The sequence below is a fragment of the Protopterus annectens genome, chromosome 5.part0, assembly GCF_019279795.1.
Source record: "Protopterus annectens isolate FY-2018-M chromosome 5.part0, PAN1.0, whole genome shotgun sequence".
Classification (NCBI taxonomy): domain Eukaryota; kingdom Metazoa; phylum Chordata; order Ceratodontiformes; family Protopteridae; genus Protopterus; species Protopterus annectens.
Genome location: NC_056735.1, coordinates 1760599675 through 1760621923, shown reverse-complemented (window position 1 = coordinate 1760621923; position 22249 = coordinate 1760599675). Strand labels below are relative to the sequence as shown.

Below are 22249 nucleotides of genomic sequence, written 5' to 3'. Positions count from 1 at the left end.
TTTCCAGGACAAAACTTTTAAATCAGGTTCTGCTGCAGGTTCAAAGGGAGACTAAGATAAAGCCTGGAGAAGAATTGTCAAGTCCCAAGGAGGGGTGGTATCCTCAACAGATGGCCCGAGTAAAAATGTACCTTTGAAAAAGGCCATGCATAAGCTAAGGGAGGCTAAGGACAAATGATCTTTGCCTACATGAAGACTGGCGATTGTAGTCAGCTGAACTTCAACTTTGAATGTAGAGTAACTTGCTCAGTTATGAAAATAGAAGCCAGGAATTATAAATCTGCTGGAATGGGCACTGAAAAGGGGTCTAGTCAGATAGAGAATCATTTCCATTTGGTCTTCTATGTCTTCCTAGTGGAGTCTTTTTGAGAAGAAGTAAGGATGTGTAAAACCTGGGAATAAAGCCTGGATTGCCTAGCCATCGTTGGAAGTGGAGAAACCATGCGGTCAACCCGAGACCAAAAGAAACAGCACATTCAAACAACCCCAGGATACTGCAGAGCCAAAATTATAGCCAGAAATAAATCACTCAAAACATAATTTTACAGTGACACAGTTTAATAAAACGAATGAACCTTTTTGTCACTCAAATAAGAGACTTCATCACAATGACCAGTTCACCATACATCATTTCCTTTTATAGGATCCAACAAGCATCACACATTTATATTAAAGAAACACACACACAATTAGGTTGTTAAAAAATAAATTTAAAAGTAGTAAAAACATAAAAAAAACTTCATATTAAATGAATTAATCTTGATAATATTAATACGAATTAAATAATACACAATCTCAGCCTTAAAACAGGTTGAATGGATAAAATAGCATTCAGTTCAAGGAACGTACAGGCATCAAGTCTAATATGCCACAGTAATTCCTTGTACTCCAGGAAATGTTACCAATCCCCACAGTGAGGATTCATTTTCACTTTCTCTGTAATAGCAAAATAACATTTTTTATCATTTTTACACATCTCCACATCTTTAAATAAGGCACTGCTCTTACTCTTTTTCTTTATGTCATAATAGTGCTCATATATCCTATTTCTTAAAGCTCTCTCCATTTTCCCTATATAGAAACCTTCACATCTGGAAGACTTGGCTATATAAACTACCCTGGCAATAGATGAATTTCCTTTCTTTAGGTATAGTACTGACCCCAAGGTGTTATTCAGAGTTAACTTTTCACTTTCAAAAATAAAGGGGCATTGATTACAAGCACTTGGTGCCCCCTTTGTTATGGGTCTATGTTCAGCCATCGAATGGACTAAACATTGAACGGCTGAACATCGACCACTAATCAGCAAATGTTCAGTTCATTGAATCTGTGAGACGAAGGAAGTTACTAGTTGTTCAACACTTCCCCATCTCACACATGGCATGTTTCAAACCATTTTCTTCACTGTAGTGCTGTCTTGGAATTGGTATATATAGTAAGGGGTTTGGGGGGGCGAAGCCCCCCACCTGAGTGGGTTTGAAACTTTGCTGTGTGCGAGACAGAGAAAGGTTGAACAAACGGTTATTTTCTTCACCTCACAGGTTCGATGTAGTGAGCATTCATTGAGTTGGGTTCAATGTTCAGACCCCTTTGTTATCCTTTCCTTCTTGTTTATTTTGTTTTCCAATGCATGTTTAGCATTTCTCACTATTTTAAATGACAAATACTGATCTGGGTAAAAAAGACTTGAATACTAAATTGTTCCCCTTTATTACATTCCAATACTTCCTGATAATATTTTTGATATTTTTAGTATTGTATTTGTATTCGATAACAAATGCTCCTTTATAATTTAAACCTTTCCCAATTAGTTAGCCTTCACCTTAACCCTTAAAATCTACACCTGCACCTAAAAGACGTGTGCATTTATTTTCCCATTGGTTAAAGATATCAGAAGAAATTTTCTTGGGTGTATATCAATTCAGCGAAAAACCTATTTGTCAAATCACTATTTGTTGACCACATATTGTCTAAATCTCTCTTCGACCATTTCACTGAACTTTTTCAAAGCGAAAAGAAATGGCTGTTCAACCTTGCACCTGTCACTAAACTCTAAAAATGTAAACCTCACCCAATTGGGGGTGGGGGGTTTCACCTACCCCCCCAACTAAATATACCAACTCCGAGATCGCACTACAGTGAGGGAATAGGAGAAATTCTGATGATGGCCAAATGTTGCTTTTCCCTGTGAAAAAGTTTGATGAAATGGCAGTACGACAAAGAGAGGTTTCGACAATTTGGGGCTGACAAACAGTGATTCAACAAATATGTTTTTCGATCAAGTGATATAGATCCATTTTCTTAAAGATTCAGGGTAACCCTTTCAAAGAACATTCTTTCCAACTCCTTAAAATCAGTCCTAATATCTTCCAAAGTTGAAGTTATCCTAGCAATCCTTATAAATTGCCCCCGATACCATTTTTTTTACATTTTTTTAAATAGTGGGGGTGAAAACTCGGAGTGCAAAAAAAGAGTTGCTGTATATAGATTTCCTATAGATTTTTGATTTAAAACCTGTTTGACAATGTTGAATATCACTACCTAATTAACAGAACATGTGTCAAGGTGTATGTATACCTTAAAAAATTAGTTGTATTGGGTAAGTAGTCCATCAAATCATTTATCATTTCCTCTTTCCAATCCTAGAGAATCAAAACATCATCCAAAAATCTTAAATATAATTTACAACACAAATAAATGGGATCAGAAAACAAACTTAATGGACCAAGTTGGCATAAATGGGGATACATAACAACCCTATTGCCACTCTTAAGGAAAGGGTACCTCCTAATGCTAAAGTACAGCTGCTTGAGGCATGTTCCCCTATTTTGATTAGGTAGGTTCTATCAGAGAGTCAGTTTGCTACCCATCTGGTAACATATGGATTGATCCCTAGTTGGGAGAGTTTATCTATTATGCCCGAGTGGGGAATAGTGTCTAAGGCTTTCGCTAGGTCAAGGTAAGTGATGTGCACTGTCTTCCCCTCATCCATGGCTTTGGTGACTGTCACAAAGAAGTCGAACAGATTTAACAGACATGACCTCCCATTGACAAAGCCAAAATGTGTGGGGGTCAAGTGTTTGGAGGTTGCCAATGTCCCTATTAATGAGGTCCATGATAATCTGTTCCATGGCCTTGCAGATCAGCCTAGTTAGGCTGATGGGTCTATAATTTCCCGGATCAGTGGATGCTCCACCTTTGTGTAAAGGGATGACAGTGGCTGTCCTCCACTCGGCTGGGACAAAGCTGGTATTCAGGCTTTGGTTGAATAGGGTGCATAATAGTGCTGCAAGTTCATGCCTGAGATTAAGTAGGACGCAGCCTGGGATATTATCGGGTCCCATGGAGGCTGTATTATTTGCCTTTGAAACAGCGGTGATGACCTGTTCCCTACAGATAAGGGATGGGGTCAGGTACGGGTAATGTCCTGATTTATTGATGGAGGGACAGAGGGGTGTCCTTGTGGGACAAACCCATGCGCCAGAGATTCTTTAAAATATGCACTGTCTTATCTGTAAACTTCAAATTTTAGGCGGCTTTTTTTTTTTGCAAAATCTAAAACCCTGTCCTTCAAATTCCCACAGCTGTTGTTACCTTTCTGTTCAATAGTTCCAGTACCACGAAGAGAAAAAGTAAAGGTTTTCTGCAGCCATGTATCCTAAGTTAAAACCAACACCTCCTGAGACGTGGACATTCCTGTTGTGCATTTTATCTATTGAAAGTAAACATGGTTTAAATAGTTCAGTACCTTTGTTACATCCCGGAGGGTTATTAATGCAGGAAAGTTTTCTGGAAAATGGCAAAGTACCAACAGTACTGATGTTGTCGATAAGACACACAATACTGACATCACCAGGTTCAGTTTTCTGTGTTATTTTGATGTTAACCAGCTGGATGGCGTCCAGAATTTACTTAATCAGTAGGGAACTCACCAGAATTCTGGTTCAAAACCATTACCAACTTGACACTGGAATAACTGTTGGTAGCCCTCATTCCTTCCACAGTACTGGGTAACATGGTGGCAGAACACCCAACATGTTCAGGTGGGAATTGCAAAAACAAATACATTAATTTTGTTAAATCACCTCTAACACTTGTCACTCAGAATGGATCTGCTTACACATAATGAAATCCAACTTGACAATGACTTCTTTAGCGCAATGGAGTAGAATCCCACTGTTTGCTTTCCCTCGGTCTCTCTGTGAACAGTTCTGTGGAATACAAGAGACTGCATCTGAGCAATCAAATTTGCTGATGACAAGAAGTCTACAAGAAGAAGATGAACAGTAGGAACTAACCACTTCCATGTGATTACTTAGAAGCATGTTCATAGATAATTTGCTTTCTACTGGCAGAAATGCAACATACTACAAAAAATACTATTCCAGAGATAATGTGTACGAGCCTTTTTAGATATCCAATTCAAGGCCTCAGGAAGGGAATAAACCTTCAAGAAAGCTTAGTCCAAAAATAGGTTATAAAGTAGACCATATGAGAAAGGTACAGGTGAGTGAAGAGCAGATTCATTTGCTCTGTCTCTTGAGGTCTTCCATATTCTATCAAGCCAAGGGTTATCAAAATAATAGAAATTGATGGATGATGCTGGGTGGAGAAAAGGTCACTTGAATCTGTCTTATGGTCACGTCTAGGAAATGCATGTATTACATCCATGCCTGTAGACGTGACTTGCCTGGTTTGTTGAAGACTGGCTTAAGGTGGAGGTACTTTTGTTTCTTTAACAAGGTAGTTGGAATTGGCATTTGTTTACCAGGAAAGTCCACTGGGCCAAAATAGTCCCATTTTTAGTGGAGGCCCAGGGAGAAAAGCTCCAATGTCATACTAGGCCTTACATAACGTTTCAGAAAAAGGTTTGAACAATTTCAAAAGGTCAAGAAAATTACATAACAGAAATTATCAAAAATTTACAGAAGGTAGTTAAACTGATAAAACCAACATGGCATAATACTAGGCAAAACAAAATTGTTCAGTGTTATACAGTTATGAGCACCAAGGAATGTGTATAAATTCAGGTGTTACATAGAATAAGCAATAGAACATATGTACAGAAAGAATGGCCTAAGAGGAGTACTTACAAATATAGATGAGAGGGTAGTTGGAAAAAAAATTGGAGAAAGAGGAAGAAGAAAGATCGGGGAGGGATTACGTAAGTAGGATGGATGGTAGAAAAAAAACGGATAAAGGAGTTTCAAGAAAACAAAAAAGATACAAAATGACATGAATCATAGTACAAAGTAAACAGAATTAACATTATATAAAAGTAGAAATAATAGATTTGCACAATAAACATAAGTTCTATAAAGGATACTGTTGGCAAACAATTATAGTATAAACATAAGTTCTATAAAGGATACTGTTGGCAAACAATTATAGTATGAAGCAAACTGTTGTAATAGCAACAGATTTACTAGTAGATATAAAGATAAATACAAGTCAAAGCTTGGTAGGAACCTTGGACTATGTCCAACCTACATGTTTACAAATTTATACTTTGTGCAATGAAGTACATCGAAATGTAATTTTTTGAATATCACTGATGTCATGATAGGCTGAAACACACACACACACACACACACACACACACACACACACACACACACACACACACACACACACACACACACACACACACACACCCCTATCCATCTTAATATCACTTCACTTGCTGAGGAAGACTTCTGATGGTTACCTTTCAGTTTAAAAGCATATGTGCACTTAAGTGATTTTGTTGCTGGACTTTATTTTCCTTTTCTATCTGACCATTTTTTAGCCCAGTTTTTTTTTTCCTCAGGGATGTTTCAGATTTCAGCTGAAATAACAGAAACTTCATCTATCAATGCACTTGACTAATGACATCACAACACTAACTAGGGACTGTACTTCCACCAAAATACAATTGCTTCTTATTACAAGAAATACACTCCAGTAACAAGTAAGAAATTAGCTAACAATATCTACATAAAAGTATCAGATAAAGGTAAATAAAGCAGCTAGTTTGGTCTCCCAAAATTGTATAAGACACATTCCATTAGACCTACTATTAAATTAATGGCGTCGTCAGTGACCTTTCACATGTAATCTGTACAGCTATATCTGCAAATCAGCACACATCTTCATCTTTCATTGTCGCAATGACCTGGAATGAAGTCGAGCATGCTTCTTTTATGGGTTTTGTGTTTCAGATACAAAACATGAGCTGCAATGTCTTTACCATATGTACAAACACAGAAATGCAATTTATATATCAACAGCACACCTCAAAGGGCAGTCTACACAAAACAATTACCTTTTAGTCATTATTCACATCACAAATTATTCTTACTTGCAGTAATAAAGTCAACTCATATCCACAGTTGCGGAGTTAAACCACAACAATCTAAAGTTAAGTAAATATAGTGTTTATTTTTTATCTACTCTCTTACTCTTCTTCAAAACCTGGGTGGTAAAATTTGCATAGAGTATACCTCTCAACCTGGAAACATCAAAAATCTGGACAAAGGCCCATGAAAAATAAGTACAACTGGCCAAAAATCTGGATACGAATTAACATACAATTTGCAGACATGATTATGTAACTATGCCCCCTCTGGTGGAATTGTGGGATGCCAACATTCAAACATGACCAGACAAAATATAAAACGCAACATATACAACCAGAACAATAGTGATTTATTTATATCAACATTTGAACTTGTATAAAACTAAAATGTAATTTTCTTTTATAAAAATAAAATGAACTGCTACACTAATATTAAATAACAGAATATAACCAGAACAGTATTGTTTTATCTAGACATTTGAACTTTTATAAAACTTTGAACTTGTATAAAACTAAAGCACATTTCTATTCTCTGGTCCCTGTGGATCTGTATTTGCCACTTTTTTAGATGCATATTTGTTTAAACTTTAGAATTTAATAAGGATGCGTAAAAAGTAAAGGTTTACTCTTACTCTTTCATAGTGTCTCACAAAAAGAACAGTATGCATTTTGTAATCAATATTCATCTTTCTGTTCTGTTTTGGAATGGAGTATTCTCCATGGATATGACATTAGCATTATCTTTTTTATCTGCTTAGATGTCACTGCACTACCCTACTATGATAAGAATTCTATACTTGTGATGTTACAAAGTCACTGATGATGTTCAGTTCATTATGCTGGAGTGCCTTCTGTGTGGAGTCTGCATGTCCTCCCCGCAGTCGAGTGGCCTCCAAAAGACATGCGTGAATGGGTGTGCCTTCGCTGAAGGTTGGGCGCCGGGCTGGCAACTTGGCACCATAAAAAAAAAAGCGACTGCCAATCATTAGTGGACTGGAGTTCCGCCGTGGTGACCCCTAACCGGGAAAAGCCGAAAAGACAAACAACATCAATTATACATGAGTGAAATGTAAACAAACAAAATTAGCTGCAGACAAAAAACAGAGTGAAGGAGAACATCTATCTTTAGTAAAACATCTGAAGTAATAAAATACAAGTTCACAAAGAACTTCTTTACCCAGTAGAAGGGGTAGAAACTTCAATGTTAAAGAATCCCAAATTCAGGGACAAGCCTCACTAGATGAGTTCTGGGAATGTAGGTCTTTAACAGAGATGTATCCCGTCTTATCGGAAGGAAGTTTTGCAAACATTTGTAGACTTACAGTATATTGTGCTTTAAAGCTGAGATTTTTCTTTTGTATGCTACACTTTCATAAGTATACACACCTATTGTCTTCTTAAGTGTAGGATACAGCTGGGACTTTAGAAGTGCACTTTAAAAATAATGCTTGACTGGTAATTACAGGTTGTACAAATGTGGTTTGTGTTAAGAGCCATGTCCAGAATATTAGTCATCACATGTTCCCATCAGCAAAACTGTTGGGAATCTGGAAGAATAAACAAAAAAGGAAAAAAAAAAATAGGCCAGCACCTTGTGCTTCTGTGACCTCTCACAGGCCCTGAACTGAGTAGCAGACTCTTTTCATTCAGTTCTGTCCTAACAGTGGCTATGTGCTGTGGGTGAAATGCTTAAAGCATATAAAATCTATAGGCATAGATGTGCCAGGGTCCAGCACAAAGAATAGCTTCAACCACACCGGAAAATGACTGGGAACAAAGAAAAAGAAGAATGCAATAAATAATGAGAAGTTAAATATTACTCTCGAGTGGAACCAGGCATGTACTGCATTGATAGAACTCAAAAGAACTGGTGCCATATGTCCAAGCTTTACATGCAAAATAAATAAATATTAATGAATGGATTCATGAATTAAAATGTACAAATGAGCCAGCAAGTAATGTCATGATATATGACAGTTGTATTACTGCCTTTTCAAATAAAGGATTGTAACTTGCATGTACGCTGTATCCCTAATTCCGTATTTAGTAAGAATAATGTAAAATGGTCGTTATAATTGTAGGAGGTAGCAATACTGGGCTTTGTGTGCAAAGGAAACTTTCTTACAATCTGCTAGCAAATGTATACTTCTAAAAACCATGAGTCCTGGCAGCACTTCTGACACTGGGTATTTGTCCTGTTTGGTTGACTTGTTTTAGTAGTAACTTCACATATATTTTTAAAGTTTGACGTTATTCCTATACGTAAAACACAAAATTCTTTAATAAAAATACAGTATTTTTTAATTCCTGTCCTACAAACCCTTGAACCTTAGATAAAACAGACTGGTAGGTAGAAGTTTCTTGTGGGAATTGGTGCCATAACTACGAAAAACAGGTGTCCTGAGATAAGGCGTGAATGTATTCTATAATGGAAAATAGGAAGGGATTCCATCAGACATTACTTTGAGAAGAATGCAGTTGAGTAACTAGACAATATTAAATCTGTGATTATTCCAAATAATTAACATTACGTTTCAAAACGGCATGCCCCGCCAAGTTAAACGGATGTTCATTGTGCTGAATTCAGGAGGCCAAGTGACATTAGATTCACTAGAGGAGCAAATCAGCAGGCTGCATCTCTGAGAAATCTAGCATCAGCAGATTGCAGTATTTTTGTTGAATGACTCCATTACCTTATTTTGCTTTATTTTAGCAGGTACATTCTCCTTTCCTCAACTCATTGTGTCCACTTGCATTTAGAACTGTTAGTTTAAAGGCCTAAGAGGAGTACTTATAAATATAGATGAGAGGGTAGTTGGAAAAAAAATTGGAGAAAGAGGAAGAAAAAAGATCGGGGAGGGATTAAGTAAGTAGGACGGATGGTAGAAAAAAAACGGATAAAGGAGTTCCATAAGCTGGGAAAAATCAATCATACCTTTAACTCTTAATGTCCATGCATTACTCTGAGTGGTCATTTTCTAATTTGTTGTACCTCAGAATTCTGAATAAGTCCATATGTATGTTTTACATGGACAAAAGTGCTTAACTTGTTGAATTAATTTTAAGAGTTTTTTTTTCTGAATAGGCTTTCCTTTTCTGATTCAGTAACTTGTACACACTTCTTTTTGGTTATACCTCAGAATAGCCGAATGAGGACCATCTGCTGTCCAGTTTCATTTTACAACTGAGGCCAACTCTTCGCTGGAGTAATTTCACATGTTCACAGTGTGCTTTATTGACAAAATCATTTGTTGTGATTAACTGTTCCTACTTTTCTGACTTGCTGACAAAACCATATTTTGAATGAATTTACTTTGTTTGATGTTTTTAATGATCAACTCTTTTTTTTATTTTTTTTAATTTAGAAATGTAGCCCCAGGTCAGTGTTTTGGTGAGCTTATTCTCAATGAAACACTTGCCTTCAAGTGTGATGCTGGTCATTTGCGATTAATAACATACTATATAATTATAGCAGTCACTACCTCGACAGTTTATCTTTCTTAGCCTTTTCAGTGCATTTGTTCATAGTTTTGTCATGATCTCCTCTGCATTTTGGCAATACCATTTCCCTTTTGGTTTGTATGTTAGTGCAACACATGAAAAATGGAACAATTCAATGGGACACTGTTCACTGTCACATCCTATCATCTCTCCATAAGACACCTGATTACAAAGGCAGTATATGGGCTCATTAGAATCTATTGCAAATTCAACACTTGAAATTTCCCCCTCCTGTTTAACCCTACGGTGTTTCTTTTTCTTGGCAGATTTTGATTTTTTTTCATCAGGTGGCTGTTCCTCACATTCTTTAATCCTATTAGCAATGTGGCACAAATCCTGACTTTCATTAGTCTGCTGCTGACGTGGTCTTCTGGAAGACCTTTCTTGTAAGGCAGATTCTATCTTTAACTTCTCTGTAGATTTTTCAGTCTTAGCTGGGTCCTGGAAACAATGCGAATGAGTCTCAATCTGCCTTCCTCCGTTTTCTACCAGCTCAAGAATCTGTGCAACTATTTCAATTTTTTTCATCCCCAAGTTCTTGGCTGACAATTAGCACTCGCTAATTGCTGTTGCTGTAAATGTTTTTTATTAATTTAGTCTATTTCCTTCTTGTACTTCTCATAGACATCTTCGACTTATTTTAGTATGTCTTGATACTTTGTATTTATCTCGCATAGTAGCGATACGTTCCTCTGTATCTCCAAAGGGCAGCTATTCAACACATTCAAGGTAAACTTTCACATAACTGGCTAGCTGGCTTTTTTTCTACATTTGGATAATGCCCTAGCATGGTTCTTCCAATGCATTAAGCAAAAGGCACTGACATAACCCACCAAGAACTCCTAAAATTGGCAAAAACAGAGTACCAAGAAGACCATGTAGGCAGCGGTAACTAGAGTAAATGACTTAACACAGTTATTCTGTTTTCTATTTATTTTTTATGGTAATATGTACCTGAGATGTACCTACCTCTCTCTGTCTACAGTTGGTAAGACAAATTAATTTGGTACTTAATCAGCTTCAGAGGTAAAAGGCTTTTGTGGCATGCAGATTGTGTGACATGGTCTTTCTGAATTTGCAGGCTAGGGCTGTACGTGAGCTATCATTGCAAGTGTGATCAGTTTATGATTGTTGTTACGTGAAAGGGACATAAACAAAGTGTTATTTTTTTGCTAGGTAAGGATGACATCAACACCAGAAGAGAATGACGATGGTCATAATGAAGTAGGTAGAATATTAACAAAATTATTTGGAAGCATTGCTTCTTTCAAGTTCAAGAAAACTTTTTTTTCATAGCATCTGCAAAACAAATATATATATTTTGGTCCCACTGAAATGCAGGTGTAAATTAATAGTATGATTTTGATATAGATGTAAATACAGAAACTGGACATCTGTGATTGTTATGCTGTCTTTCTGCCTTCCCTTTTATTGTAATTCTGCAAAAGATGGTTTGCATGTTGCAGAGATCAGTTTTCAGTTTTAACCTGACCCATACAGTCTGTGTCAAATCAAGCAGCAGTTAACGTGAACTGGCTTTGAGGAGCAGAAATATTACAGATTAAAACATTGGGTAAAACTAGTTGTTACTCCTTTGCAAATTAATTTCAGGTGTGATTTGATTTGGTTGTGAAATAGATAGAATATTGACTCAGACGGCATGTTATTCTTTGATTACAATGTGTTACTAATTTAAAGTACTGTGATGCTTCATTGCAGCTTCTAGTTTGTCATGCACAGAAAGTTAGACAGTGCAATGTTATGAAAGATGAAAGTGTGGTTGCATGTGATTGTGACAGTTTTTCTTCACAAAGTTATAATTTGGTTGGTAAAATGCACGTAGGGTTGTTTCATAAATTATGCGATTGAATGAATGTATAATGTAGTGTCTTGAATACTGGTATTGCACAAGTAATAAGTTATCATCACAAGATAAACTGGTGCTTTCTTAACGTACTTTAGCTTTCAGAATAGCTTTCAACCTTCCATCTCCAAAATCTGTCATCAGGCACGCCCCTGCATGTTGATGATGTTGTAGGAAATGCTGGCAATGTGTGACGACATCAGTGTGGTAAGTAAAAATTGTAAATAAAAAAAAATTGGAACTTGAAGGGAACACTCGTGAATTTGTGGCACCCCATTATTTTGCCTTCAAAACCGTAACATTCTGAGGAATTCAGTACAGTTGAGAGGTATGAAACATGCAGAAATATGTTTAACGTTTGTGATGAGTGCCCTTTTATGAGGGATTGAAAATGAGTTTGCAGGAGGAAAGGATAATTTTCCTATTGCATCTCCCTTGTAAAGGCTGCTATTAAGTGTTTTTTTTTTTTTTTGCCTTGCATTTATAAACCTCAGACGTACATCAGCAAATGGCATGCAAGATGAAATAACTGAGACAATCTTTCAAACCCACCAATGCTTCTATTTGGAGTTGTTAATGTCCAAGGATATATCCCCAAGATTCAAAGAAGTCATCTTACTGCGTTCTCTTCCTTCATCAGACCCACCATTAAAATGCAATGCCCCCTTTGGTATACACAAATCGAAGCATATCATTCAACTAGAAAAGTCACAAAGATTTCCAACTGAGAAAATTTTAAGCCTTAAATCTTTCAACTATGATGATTTTCCTTATACTCCGCAGTATACTGGCAACTTCAAGGTGTCTATAGCTTGCTTTTCAGGCCATGAAATACTCTGTTTCTGGCCTCCTACTTCTTTGCAAAAAAGAAGTTATGTACTTACCATAACGTTCGATGTTTGTAGTCCATCTTGCCCTTCATTCTTACACTTGGGATCGGAGCCGAACTTCGGCTCCAACTTGGCCATACTGTAGCTCAAAAACTTCTGGTTGGCTTGTGGTTAGGAGGTATCCCATTATGCATCACTACCATTCCCCAGATCTTGTTTGCTGCAAGGAGAAAAATACAGAGACCGAGAACAAACCAAATTGAAAGGACTAACAAAAAAAAAAACAGTAGGCACTCTACCCCCAGTTCCTCAAGGAGGGGGCAGGAGGGAGGGTTCGTAAGAATGAAGGGCGAGATGGACTACAAACATTGAACGTTATGGTAAGTACATAACTTCTTTATGTTCTGTAGTCCTATCTAGCCTTCATTCTTACACTTGGGACAGTGTCCCTAGCACCTTAATCTTGGGTGGTTCATTGGAAAATGCTCCTGAGTACTGTGGAACCAAAGGAAGACCTGTTCCTAGAAGCCATATCTAATTTGTAGTGAGTAATGAATGCGAGAGGTGAAGCCCATGTTGCTGCAGCACAAATGTTGTCTATTGGGATTCTAGCCTGAAAAGCTACTGAGATAGACACACACCTGGTAGAATGAGCTTTCACCTTGAAAGGACGATCTTTACCACAGGAGGAATAGATAAAAAATTTGCTTTAGTTAATCACCATAAAAGGTTGAGTTTAAATCTAGTAAGGTAAGGGTCTTCTCTTGGAGGTGTAGGGTGGTTCAGGATAGTTTGATCACTTTAAACTTGGAGGATGGCGTGGAAGAAGGTTAGCTGCAGAGGTTCCTTCAGTTGACCACTTTAAATTCTCTTAGTAAGGTAGTTTAATGGATGGGTTCAGTTGTAGTTCAGCCTGTCTTCAGGGTGTGAAAAATTGGGTGAAAAAAGTTTGTGTGAGTTTATAAGTTTGACTTTTCTAAGTCTTGACTTTTCCTCTCTTTAGTAAGCTTTTTCTTCTTCTGTGGTGTAGGGTGTTCAGTTGTGTAATTTCCTAAAAATTTCAGGAGGATGGTGGGCAGGAAAAAAGTTTGCTTGAGTTTAATAGTTGAAAATAGTTGAAAATAGTTGGAAATCCAGTGAGATAGTGTGACTTTAGAAACTGGAAGGCCCCTCCTAGAGTCTGAAAAGGAGAAAAACAACTGATCTGACCTCCTTAAACCTTTAGATCTGTCCAGATAAAAACACAATTGTCTATGCACATCCAATTGGTGGAATTTGTACTCTGCCTTATTAGAAAACTTAGGGAAGAACACAGCCAATTCAATAGACTGATTAATAATAGGCTTGAGAAGAAACCTTAGGAATATAGGAAGGGTTTGTCCGCAAAGAGACCCTATCTTTATGAAACACCAAATAAGGGGGCTTAATGGAAAGAGCTTGCAGTTCAGAGACCCTTCTTGCAGAAATGATAGCCACTAAAAATATAGTTTTCCAAGTTAAAAACCTGAGGTCACATGTTGCTGAAGGTTCAAAAGGACTTGACGTAAGTTTATGGAGAACAAAGTTCAAATCCCATGGAGCCACGGGATCCATGACTGGGGGTCTTAGCAAAGTGGTCCCTTTGAGGAAGGCTCTACACAGCCTATGAGCCATAAGATTAGGTTTGTTAGAAACATGGAAATGGCTGCCAACTGGACTTTGATAGTTGCCGCTGCTGAACCTTGGTTGAATAACTGCTAGAGGAAGTCTAAAATGGCAGAAATGGGAGCTGTGTAAGGATCAAGGCTTCTCTCACAGGCCCAAAAGGAGAATCTCTTCCATTTACTGGTATAAATTTTTCTGGTAGAAGGTTTGTGAGAAGATGACAGGATGTGTACAACCTCGGGAGAAAAGTCATGAAGCCTGACTAGGGATAGAATTGGAGCAGCCAAGTTGTCAAGTTGAGGGTGTGGAGAGAGGGATGGAACGCCCCTGACATGTGTGTCAGTAAATATGGCACTGGATCCAGAGTCCACGGTTCGTCCTTTAGATGAGGTCTGAGGAAGGGGAACCAAATCTGTTGAGGCCAGTAAGGAGCAATTAGGATCATTCTGCTTCCCGAGGATATTGCTTTCTGAATTACTTTCGATATGAGGGGGAAGGGAGGGAAAGCATAGAGAAGTCCCTAGGGCCAATCGTGAAAGAGTGCGTTTCTTGGTGCTTCCCCTTCCGGGGGAATCAGGGTAAAGTAGCTGCTGCATTTGGCATTGAAAGGGGGAGAAAAGAGATTGCAGCAAGGCTGACCCCATTTGCAAAAAATTTGTTCCGCAATGTATGTGTTCAGAGACCACTCGTGAGGCATCAGAATAGCCCTGCTGAGCCTGTCGGTTATGACGTTGGATTTCCCTGGGATGTGTGTTGCTATCAGAAAGCACTGGGAAGACACCGCCCACTCCCATACTCAAAGGGCTTCTCTGCAGAGGGGTTAAGATTTGGTTCCTCCTTGTTTGTTTGGGTACCATACCACCGACATGTTGACCGAGTGGATTGCAATCATCCCTAGAGGGAGAAAGCTGTGAAGTGCTTCCAATGCTAGAAGCACTGCTCTCATCTCCAAGATGTTGATATGCAAATGAGCCTTGTGATCTTGCCATGTGCTTTGGACAGTTCTCCCTAGATAATGCCCCCCCCCCACCCTATCTGGGAGGCATCCGTGGTCACAGTGGCAACTGGGGGAGGGGACAAATGGTCTGCCTGTGTTTAGATTGCTGGTCTGGTTTCACAATAAAGATCCTGTTTGCACAAATTTGCTATCAGGATGGGGTGAGACAGAGGACGATACTGCAGCACTGCAGGACCCTCACATGCAGTCTGGCTAATGGAACTAGTGTTATTGTGGAAGCCATGGTCCCTTATAGCTGGAGCACCACAATTGCTTTGACTTTTCTTAGAGAGTAAGCTCAATTCCCTTAGACAGTGAATTCTTTCCACGGTGAGGTAAGCCCTCACTGAGATGGTGTTTATTTCAACGCCAATATAATTCACATGCTGAGAGGGTAACAATACAGATTTTTGCCAATTTACTGCAATTCCTAACTGCAGGCAAGTTGAAATGGTAGCGTCCCTGGCCTGTAACAGTAGATGCCTGGTGGTGGCAGTCAGGAGCCAGTCGTCCAGATATGGAAACACTTGGAATCCCTGACGTCTTAAGTGAGCCGTAACCACTGCCATACATTTGGTGAACACCCCAAGGGCTGTGGTGAGACCAAAGGACAGGGCATGGAACTGATAATGACTGGCTCCCAGATGGAAGAGTAAGTGACTCCTCGATGTCCTGTCCATTTTGATGTGGTAGTAAGCATCTTGGAGGTCTATGGAGCACATCCAAATGTCTTTCCCTAACAATGGGAGTATCGACTGTAAGGTGACCATTCGGAACTTGGACTTCTGTACAGATTCGTTCAATTTGCTGAGACCCAAAATGGGTCTCATGTCCCCTGCTCTTTTTGGCACCAAAAAGAATCTGGAGTAAGTCCCTAATCCTACTTGGTCTGTGAGGACAGGTTGGATGACTCTCTTCACAAGCAACTTTTGGATTTCTAGATTTGCTGAATCCCTGTAATTGGGTGGCACATCTGAGATTCGTCTGGTCTGAAGAAGAAGAAGCGAAGGGAATATGGTAACCTCTGGTAATTATCTTTAATACCCACTTGTCTTGAGTGATGTCAAGCCAGGCTTCTGAGTATAAAGAAATACGACCCCCGACTGTCTCCAGAGATGCACAGTCAGGCCTCCTTTCAGGAGAGCTGATAGGGATGATCACGAAAGGAATCACTGTCTCCCTAGTTCTGCGGGCCTCTTCTACCTCTAGGGTGGCATCTACCATTATTTCCTCCTCCTCTGCCTCTGGAGAAGGAATCATCTTGTGCATCCTGAAAAAACCTCTGCGATTTTCTGAACCACATTTTGCCACCCTTCTGCCCTTTGGGATAGGGTCTAGAAGGGACGAAAAAATGGAATCCCACAGCAGACAGGGTTTTTCCTTCCTGCTCGCACCTGGTGAGTGTGTCCTTTACCTTGGTTCTGAACAAGGACGATCTGTCAAAGGGGGCATTGATAAACGTAGACTTAAAGGCCTCCGCAAAGTTACACAAACGCATCCAGGAGTGTCTTCTGAGAGAGACTCCTGAACCCGCTGCCCTACTCGCTCCATCCACTGCACATGAAATCAGCCTCATGGAGGAGTTCACAATAGAATTAAGGGTAGACATCTGTGCGTTGATCTTCTGAGATACCGCATCAGATACGTTATCCTGTAGAGTATCTCCCAACTCTTTTAGGAGATCTCTCTGGAGCCTTGTGAAATGGGACAGGTAGTTCAGTGATCGAAGTGTAAAAGCCGCTGAAGAAAAGACACGCTTCCCATACCTATTCATCATTCGAGACTCCTTGTTCGGTGGATGGACAGTGAAGGAAGTTTCGGCCACCACCATGGCATCTACTGGAACACCCTTAGTAAGAAAGTCCTTGTCCTGGGGTGCTGACAAAAATTTATTTGGTCTTTAGGAACTGGATTCACAGAATCAGGAGATTCCCACACCTTTCGACTCACTAAATCCAGTAGCTCGTCGAAAGGAGGAGACACCCAAGAAGCGGAGGGTTGAGACCTGAAAGCCTTCAGGTACGCTGACTCCTGATCAGAAGGGGATGTGGTGGGACAGCCGTCTCTCTGTTTAAGGATCTCAAGGATATCTGCGAATAACATATCATCAGAGGATGACTTGGGGGACTCTTCTGACTCCTCAAGGTCAGTGTCTAATGTAACAGACTCATCAGGGGAGTCAACATGTTTCCTCTTACAAGTTTTCTTCCTAGGTGGTTCCTCAGACAGGTATTCTGGGAAGACTGGGGACCACTCATGGAGGTATCCTGAGGCTGCGGGTCTCTGTGTGTTGGGAGATAGAGAGAGCTGAGACTGATGTTGGTGCCTTAGGGGGAAGAGTGTCGGTGCATCTGGATGGAGCTAAAGACCTGGACACCACATTCCTCATCACCTCGAAGGGTGATCCTCCTGGCTCCGAGGATGCCCCTCCACTCTGAAGATGCAGAGGCAGCCCTCAGTACCGAGCAGATGGGCTCAGAGGCAGATGTGGGGTCCAAGCTCACCCGGGCCGAAGCACCGAGAGGTAGGCTCGGAACCGAAGAAGTTCAATTTGAAGCATCCCCCTTGGGACCGACCAGAGAGCTGAAGACCCTAGACCCCACGGACGGCATCAAAAGGGTCAGAGTGGGTATCAGAACCCAAGAGACCAACTGATGTAGCTGGAGCCGACCTATCCACAACTGGAGGAACCGACAATTCTGGCTCCGAAGGCTCAGAGAAGCTCGGAGGAGGAACATCGATCGGGTGTGGGGGCACATTAGACTCCAGAGCAGACTGGGACAGAGCCGAAAGCAAATTTGCTAGTGCCGAAGTCTGAAGCAGTCTACGCACCACTCTCTCTACGTCCTCATCAGAAAGGCTCCTAGAGGACCAGGAAGATAGAGTGGGGGATCTAGATTGCTGGAAAATAGGCAACCTAAAAGTCGGAGAAACCGGTCGGAGTTCAGATGACTGGCTCCGAGATGTAGTGTCAGTTACTGGCTCCGAAGTTCCTGGAGCCGAAACTGAAGGAGCCACTAAGTTAACCTCTGTCGGCACCAAAATCAATGGAGCCGACAAGGGTGTAGCCAACTTAATAATTTTGTCTGGAGGCTCTGACAAAACAGAATGGGTGGGAGACCACCTTTTCATAGTTTTTGGTCCGTCTTTCTTAGAGGAGGAAGGAGATTTAGAGCTAGATGAAAAAGATGCTATCTCCTCCTCAAAGGAATGTTTTAATGGTCCTTTCAATATGAGTTTGTTCTTCCTCTCCTGAAGAACACGAGGACTGAAAACATGACAAAACAGGCAAGACTCTTGGAGGTGAATAACCCCCAAACAGTAAACACAGAAATTGTGCCCATCCATCAAGGACATCTTCTGGGCACATTTAGTACACTTTTTGAAGCCAGAAGGCTTATGATCCTTAGAGTCTTTTGACATAATGCAAAACCACTATCCACAAATACAAAATACAGCTATTAAACAGACAAAGACAAACGGAGGACTAGGTCCTCTAATTTAAACGGGCCTAGCCCTAAGAGGAGAAGAAATAAACCGAGGACTAGGTCCTCTAATTTAAACGGGCCTAGCCCATGGAGTGATAGGAAACAGAACAGAGGATTAGGTCCAAGGATTAGGCCCTCTAATATGAACGGGCCTAGCCCAACGGAAGACAATCAACAGAACGAGGACTAGGTCTTCTAACTTAAACGGGCCTAGCCCAAGGGAGAAATAGAAAGGAAAAACCAGCAGCACAGGAGATAGCAAAGCAGGGATACAAAAAGGGCCAATGGAGGAACGGCCAAACAATGTACAAGTAGTGCACAGAGAAAAACAAACAGCAAATAGTCTGAACAGACACGGACTGCAATAAACACTCTAAGCTACCAAAACAAGATTATTTTATCCAACTATGACAAGTCAAAAGATATTGAAAATATCACTTAGCCACAGCCAAGAAGAATCACGTCTGAGCTGATCGAGCGGCAAACAAGATCTGGGGAATTGTAGTGATGCATGATGGGATACCTCCTAGCCACGAGCCAACCAGAAGTTTTTGAGCTACAGTATGGCCAAGTCGGAGCCGAGGTTCGGCTCTGATCCCAAGTGTAAGAATGAAGGTGAGATAGGACTACAGAACATCCAGTGTTTCTACTTACACCTGTACTATGTCTCTAAACCTAGACCAACAAATAAAGAGGACTCGCTGGAGTGATCGGTTCTTAGTTCAACATATCCCCAGCCTATAGAATATGTTACTACCACAGGTCGAACACAGTACTACTATGGCTATCTTTAAAGCAAGACTTGGCGAGTGGGTTGGTGACATAAATTCACACCAGGGTTATCATGTACAGCCCTGCTGGATTTGGGAGGTGAGCAGTATTAAGTGCTCACAAAGGGTAGAAAGAACATTTAAGTTTGCATACTTAAAGATATACATGGCTCAATATCTTATGGACCCTGTGACCCTATACAACTATAAAGTTCACACAGAATACCCTCTACCCTCTCCCGCACACTTGACCTCAATAAACCATTCTATTTTATTCTCACTTGCCTCTCCTAAGGACTTCTTACTTCTCTATATAATGATACGCTGCTATCACTGTAGCATAAGCCATTTCAGTCATAATGGCTACATTTTATCCAAAAAGCTCTGCAAAGCAGATTTCCATTTTTCCATCCATGTTTTGAATTTGTAAATTGCTTCTTGAACTAAATGTTGTAGCATATTTTTGCATCTGTACATATGTATATGTTTTGGCATATCCTTGTATCTGTAAATATGCTGTGTTCATTTTTTAGGTGATCCTCTTCACCCAGTCTGTTCCTGCAAAGGGTCCATTGAGATATGGCCTCTACTCAGTAAAAAAAAAATATAAATATATATTTTTTCCCTGTCTGGTAATATCATACATCTTGACCAACTGCTATCACTCAGACAGAACTGTGATTCTTACCCTTAGATTTAACCTTGCCCTTCCTAAATTGACTGATTTTCTCCATAAAGTTAGACCTGTTCAAGAGCGCATATGCTATAATATAACTTAGAAAAGTCTATATATGGATAGTTTATCCTTAATTCTATGAGGTCTAGTATGCAATGCATTTCTATTCTGAAAAATAAGAAGGGTATCCTTTACTTCTGACCTTAATGCTGATTTCTAAACATAACTGTTTCTTTCTTGTTTTTTTATGTTAAGGAACTGAATGGTTTGAAAGGAACACTAAAAATATTGTTTTTTCCAGCTTTTGTCGAGGACCCTGATTTTTTATTTTTCTGAAAATAGTACAGGAATAAGGGTCAATCCTAAATTTGAACTGTTTGGAGATACACTTAACATTCAAACCACCACAATCTGTATTATATATCCTATTTACTACTCCTAATACTGTCAGATTAATTTATAGAATGTTAGTACACAGAACCGGTTTTAATTTTGCATCTCTCTCTCTTTCTCTCTCTCTTCTGTCTTAGTCTCTCTGTCTCTCTCACTTGCTGTCTGTATGTTTAGTGTTCAAAAAAACACATCTTTCTTGAATTTTTTGATAAATATATACAGCTAAATTAAATGTCACACATAATTCCATTCTCTTTTTTTTTTCTCTCTGTTGGGAAGGGGGTTCATTCCTCCTCGGGTGGAATATTTGTTCCTTCAGTGGAAAGCAACGGCCAGGAATGGGAAGATCTTACAGATTCTTTTTAAATTATTTAATAGAAGGCGAAATATGGATTGGATGGGGGGATCCGCCCTTTTCCCAAGGGGGAAGATTACAATGCGTGTTCCACCAGTCTTCCATGCATGTGACTGCAGAATGCCTGATAGGTAAAGAACTCTCACCCACCAGCCTCTACCACGGGATTCTTTGATAGTGACAAAATTCCCACACTGCCCCCCCAAGGGAAGACGGAAGGCAATGGAGGCTCGATCCCCTCCTTTTTCCAACCAGTCATCTTGCTCCCAAGTTTCCAGTTAATGTCCAACTACACAGTAGGATGCTTTCTTAATACCTCAGCAGGCTGATTCGGCAATTCATTCTTAACCTACAGCTATACGAGTTCTGCTACAGACACACACAGATAAAGCAGATCGCTAGCACAGAAGTGAGGCGATTGTCTGACATATCAGGAATCACATACTGTAAATGCGCAAAGCCTAGCAAATGTTGCCTGAAAAAAAGAAAATCACAAAGCTCAGCAGAAAGAGGCCATAATGGTCAAATTCTCAAGGAAAGCTAGGGAACTGTGAAAATGTGTCAGATAACATGAGACAGTAAAATCCTGGATGAGCTGACATGCACAGCTCTGCACCATATAAAACGTCTAAAGGTGTAAATCTCATGTTTCCTTAACCATATCTGACAGTATTTTAAAGAAACACAAGGTAAGCAGATCCATGTAAACAGATGGCAGGCACTGCAAGGGTCATAATTACAAGCATCAGACAAGAGGAGGTGGAGGAGAATAAAGCATTAAATCTGTGAAACCAAATAAATGTTATACTGCCCTTTACTATACCTTGCAAAACTTGCCTACCTTAGCTTTTGTTTCTAGTCCATGCCTGTTTGATTGCATCAGTGGAAAGAAAAAAATCACAAGCAAAAGTGTGCAGACTGATAAATACAGTGGTACACATGAAGCGACTCCTTTACTAAGATGAAGGGAAAAATGTTGACTCCCTGAAATACAGATTTTGGAAGCTTTTCCATCCCTGTTTACTTAGCCAATCTCTTAAGGGAACAACCTAATGTCTTGTCCACACACACACACTGTGGAATCTACAGCTCTATATATATATATATATATATATATATATACGTCATTATAACTTAAACTTTTGTACCAGGATCAAAAAGAGTAATGGAATTTGAGCAAAAACAGTATTTGCTGGCTAGCAAAGAGACTTGAGTAAAACTCTTATAGAAGTTATAAGCACCTGATTCATCCACTATTACAAAACATTTATAAAATCAGTGTATATACTTACCAGATTTTAAACATGGTGGCAGCACATGGTTCTTTTTTTAGCAACTGCAAAACCTATCAGCTGAAATGTTCTTCCATACAATATATGTGTAAACCCACAAAG

General features: G+C 39.7%; 2 protein-coding genes across 2 annotated transcripts in view; both read right to left on the bottom strand.

The window, feature by feature from the left end:
- The window catches only part of RCAN1 (regulator of calcineurin 1), a 594218-nt gene that overhangs the window by 359666 nt on the left and 212303 nt on the right, over positions 1-22249 (bottom strand). The window lies entirely within an intron of this gene.
- Positions 9723-10689, bottom strand: LOC122801884 (inhibitor of growth protein 2-like). The gene has a single exon (XM_044071561.1). The coding sequence runs from the start codon at positions 10364-10366 to the stop codon at positions 9860-9862; it is 507 nt and encodes a 168-aa protein (XP_043927496.1). The 5' UTR covers positions 10367-10689; the 3' UTR covers positions 9723-9859.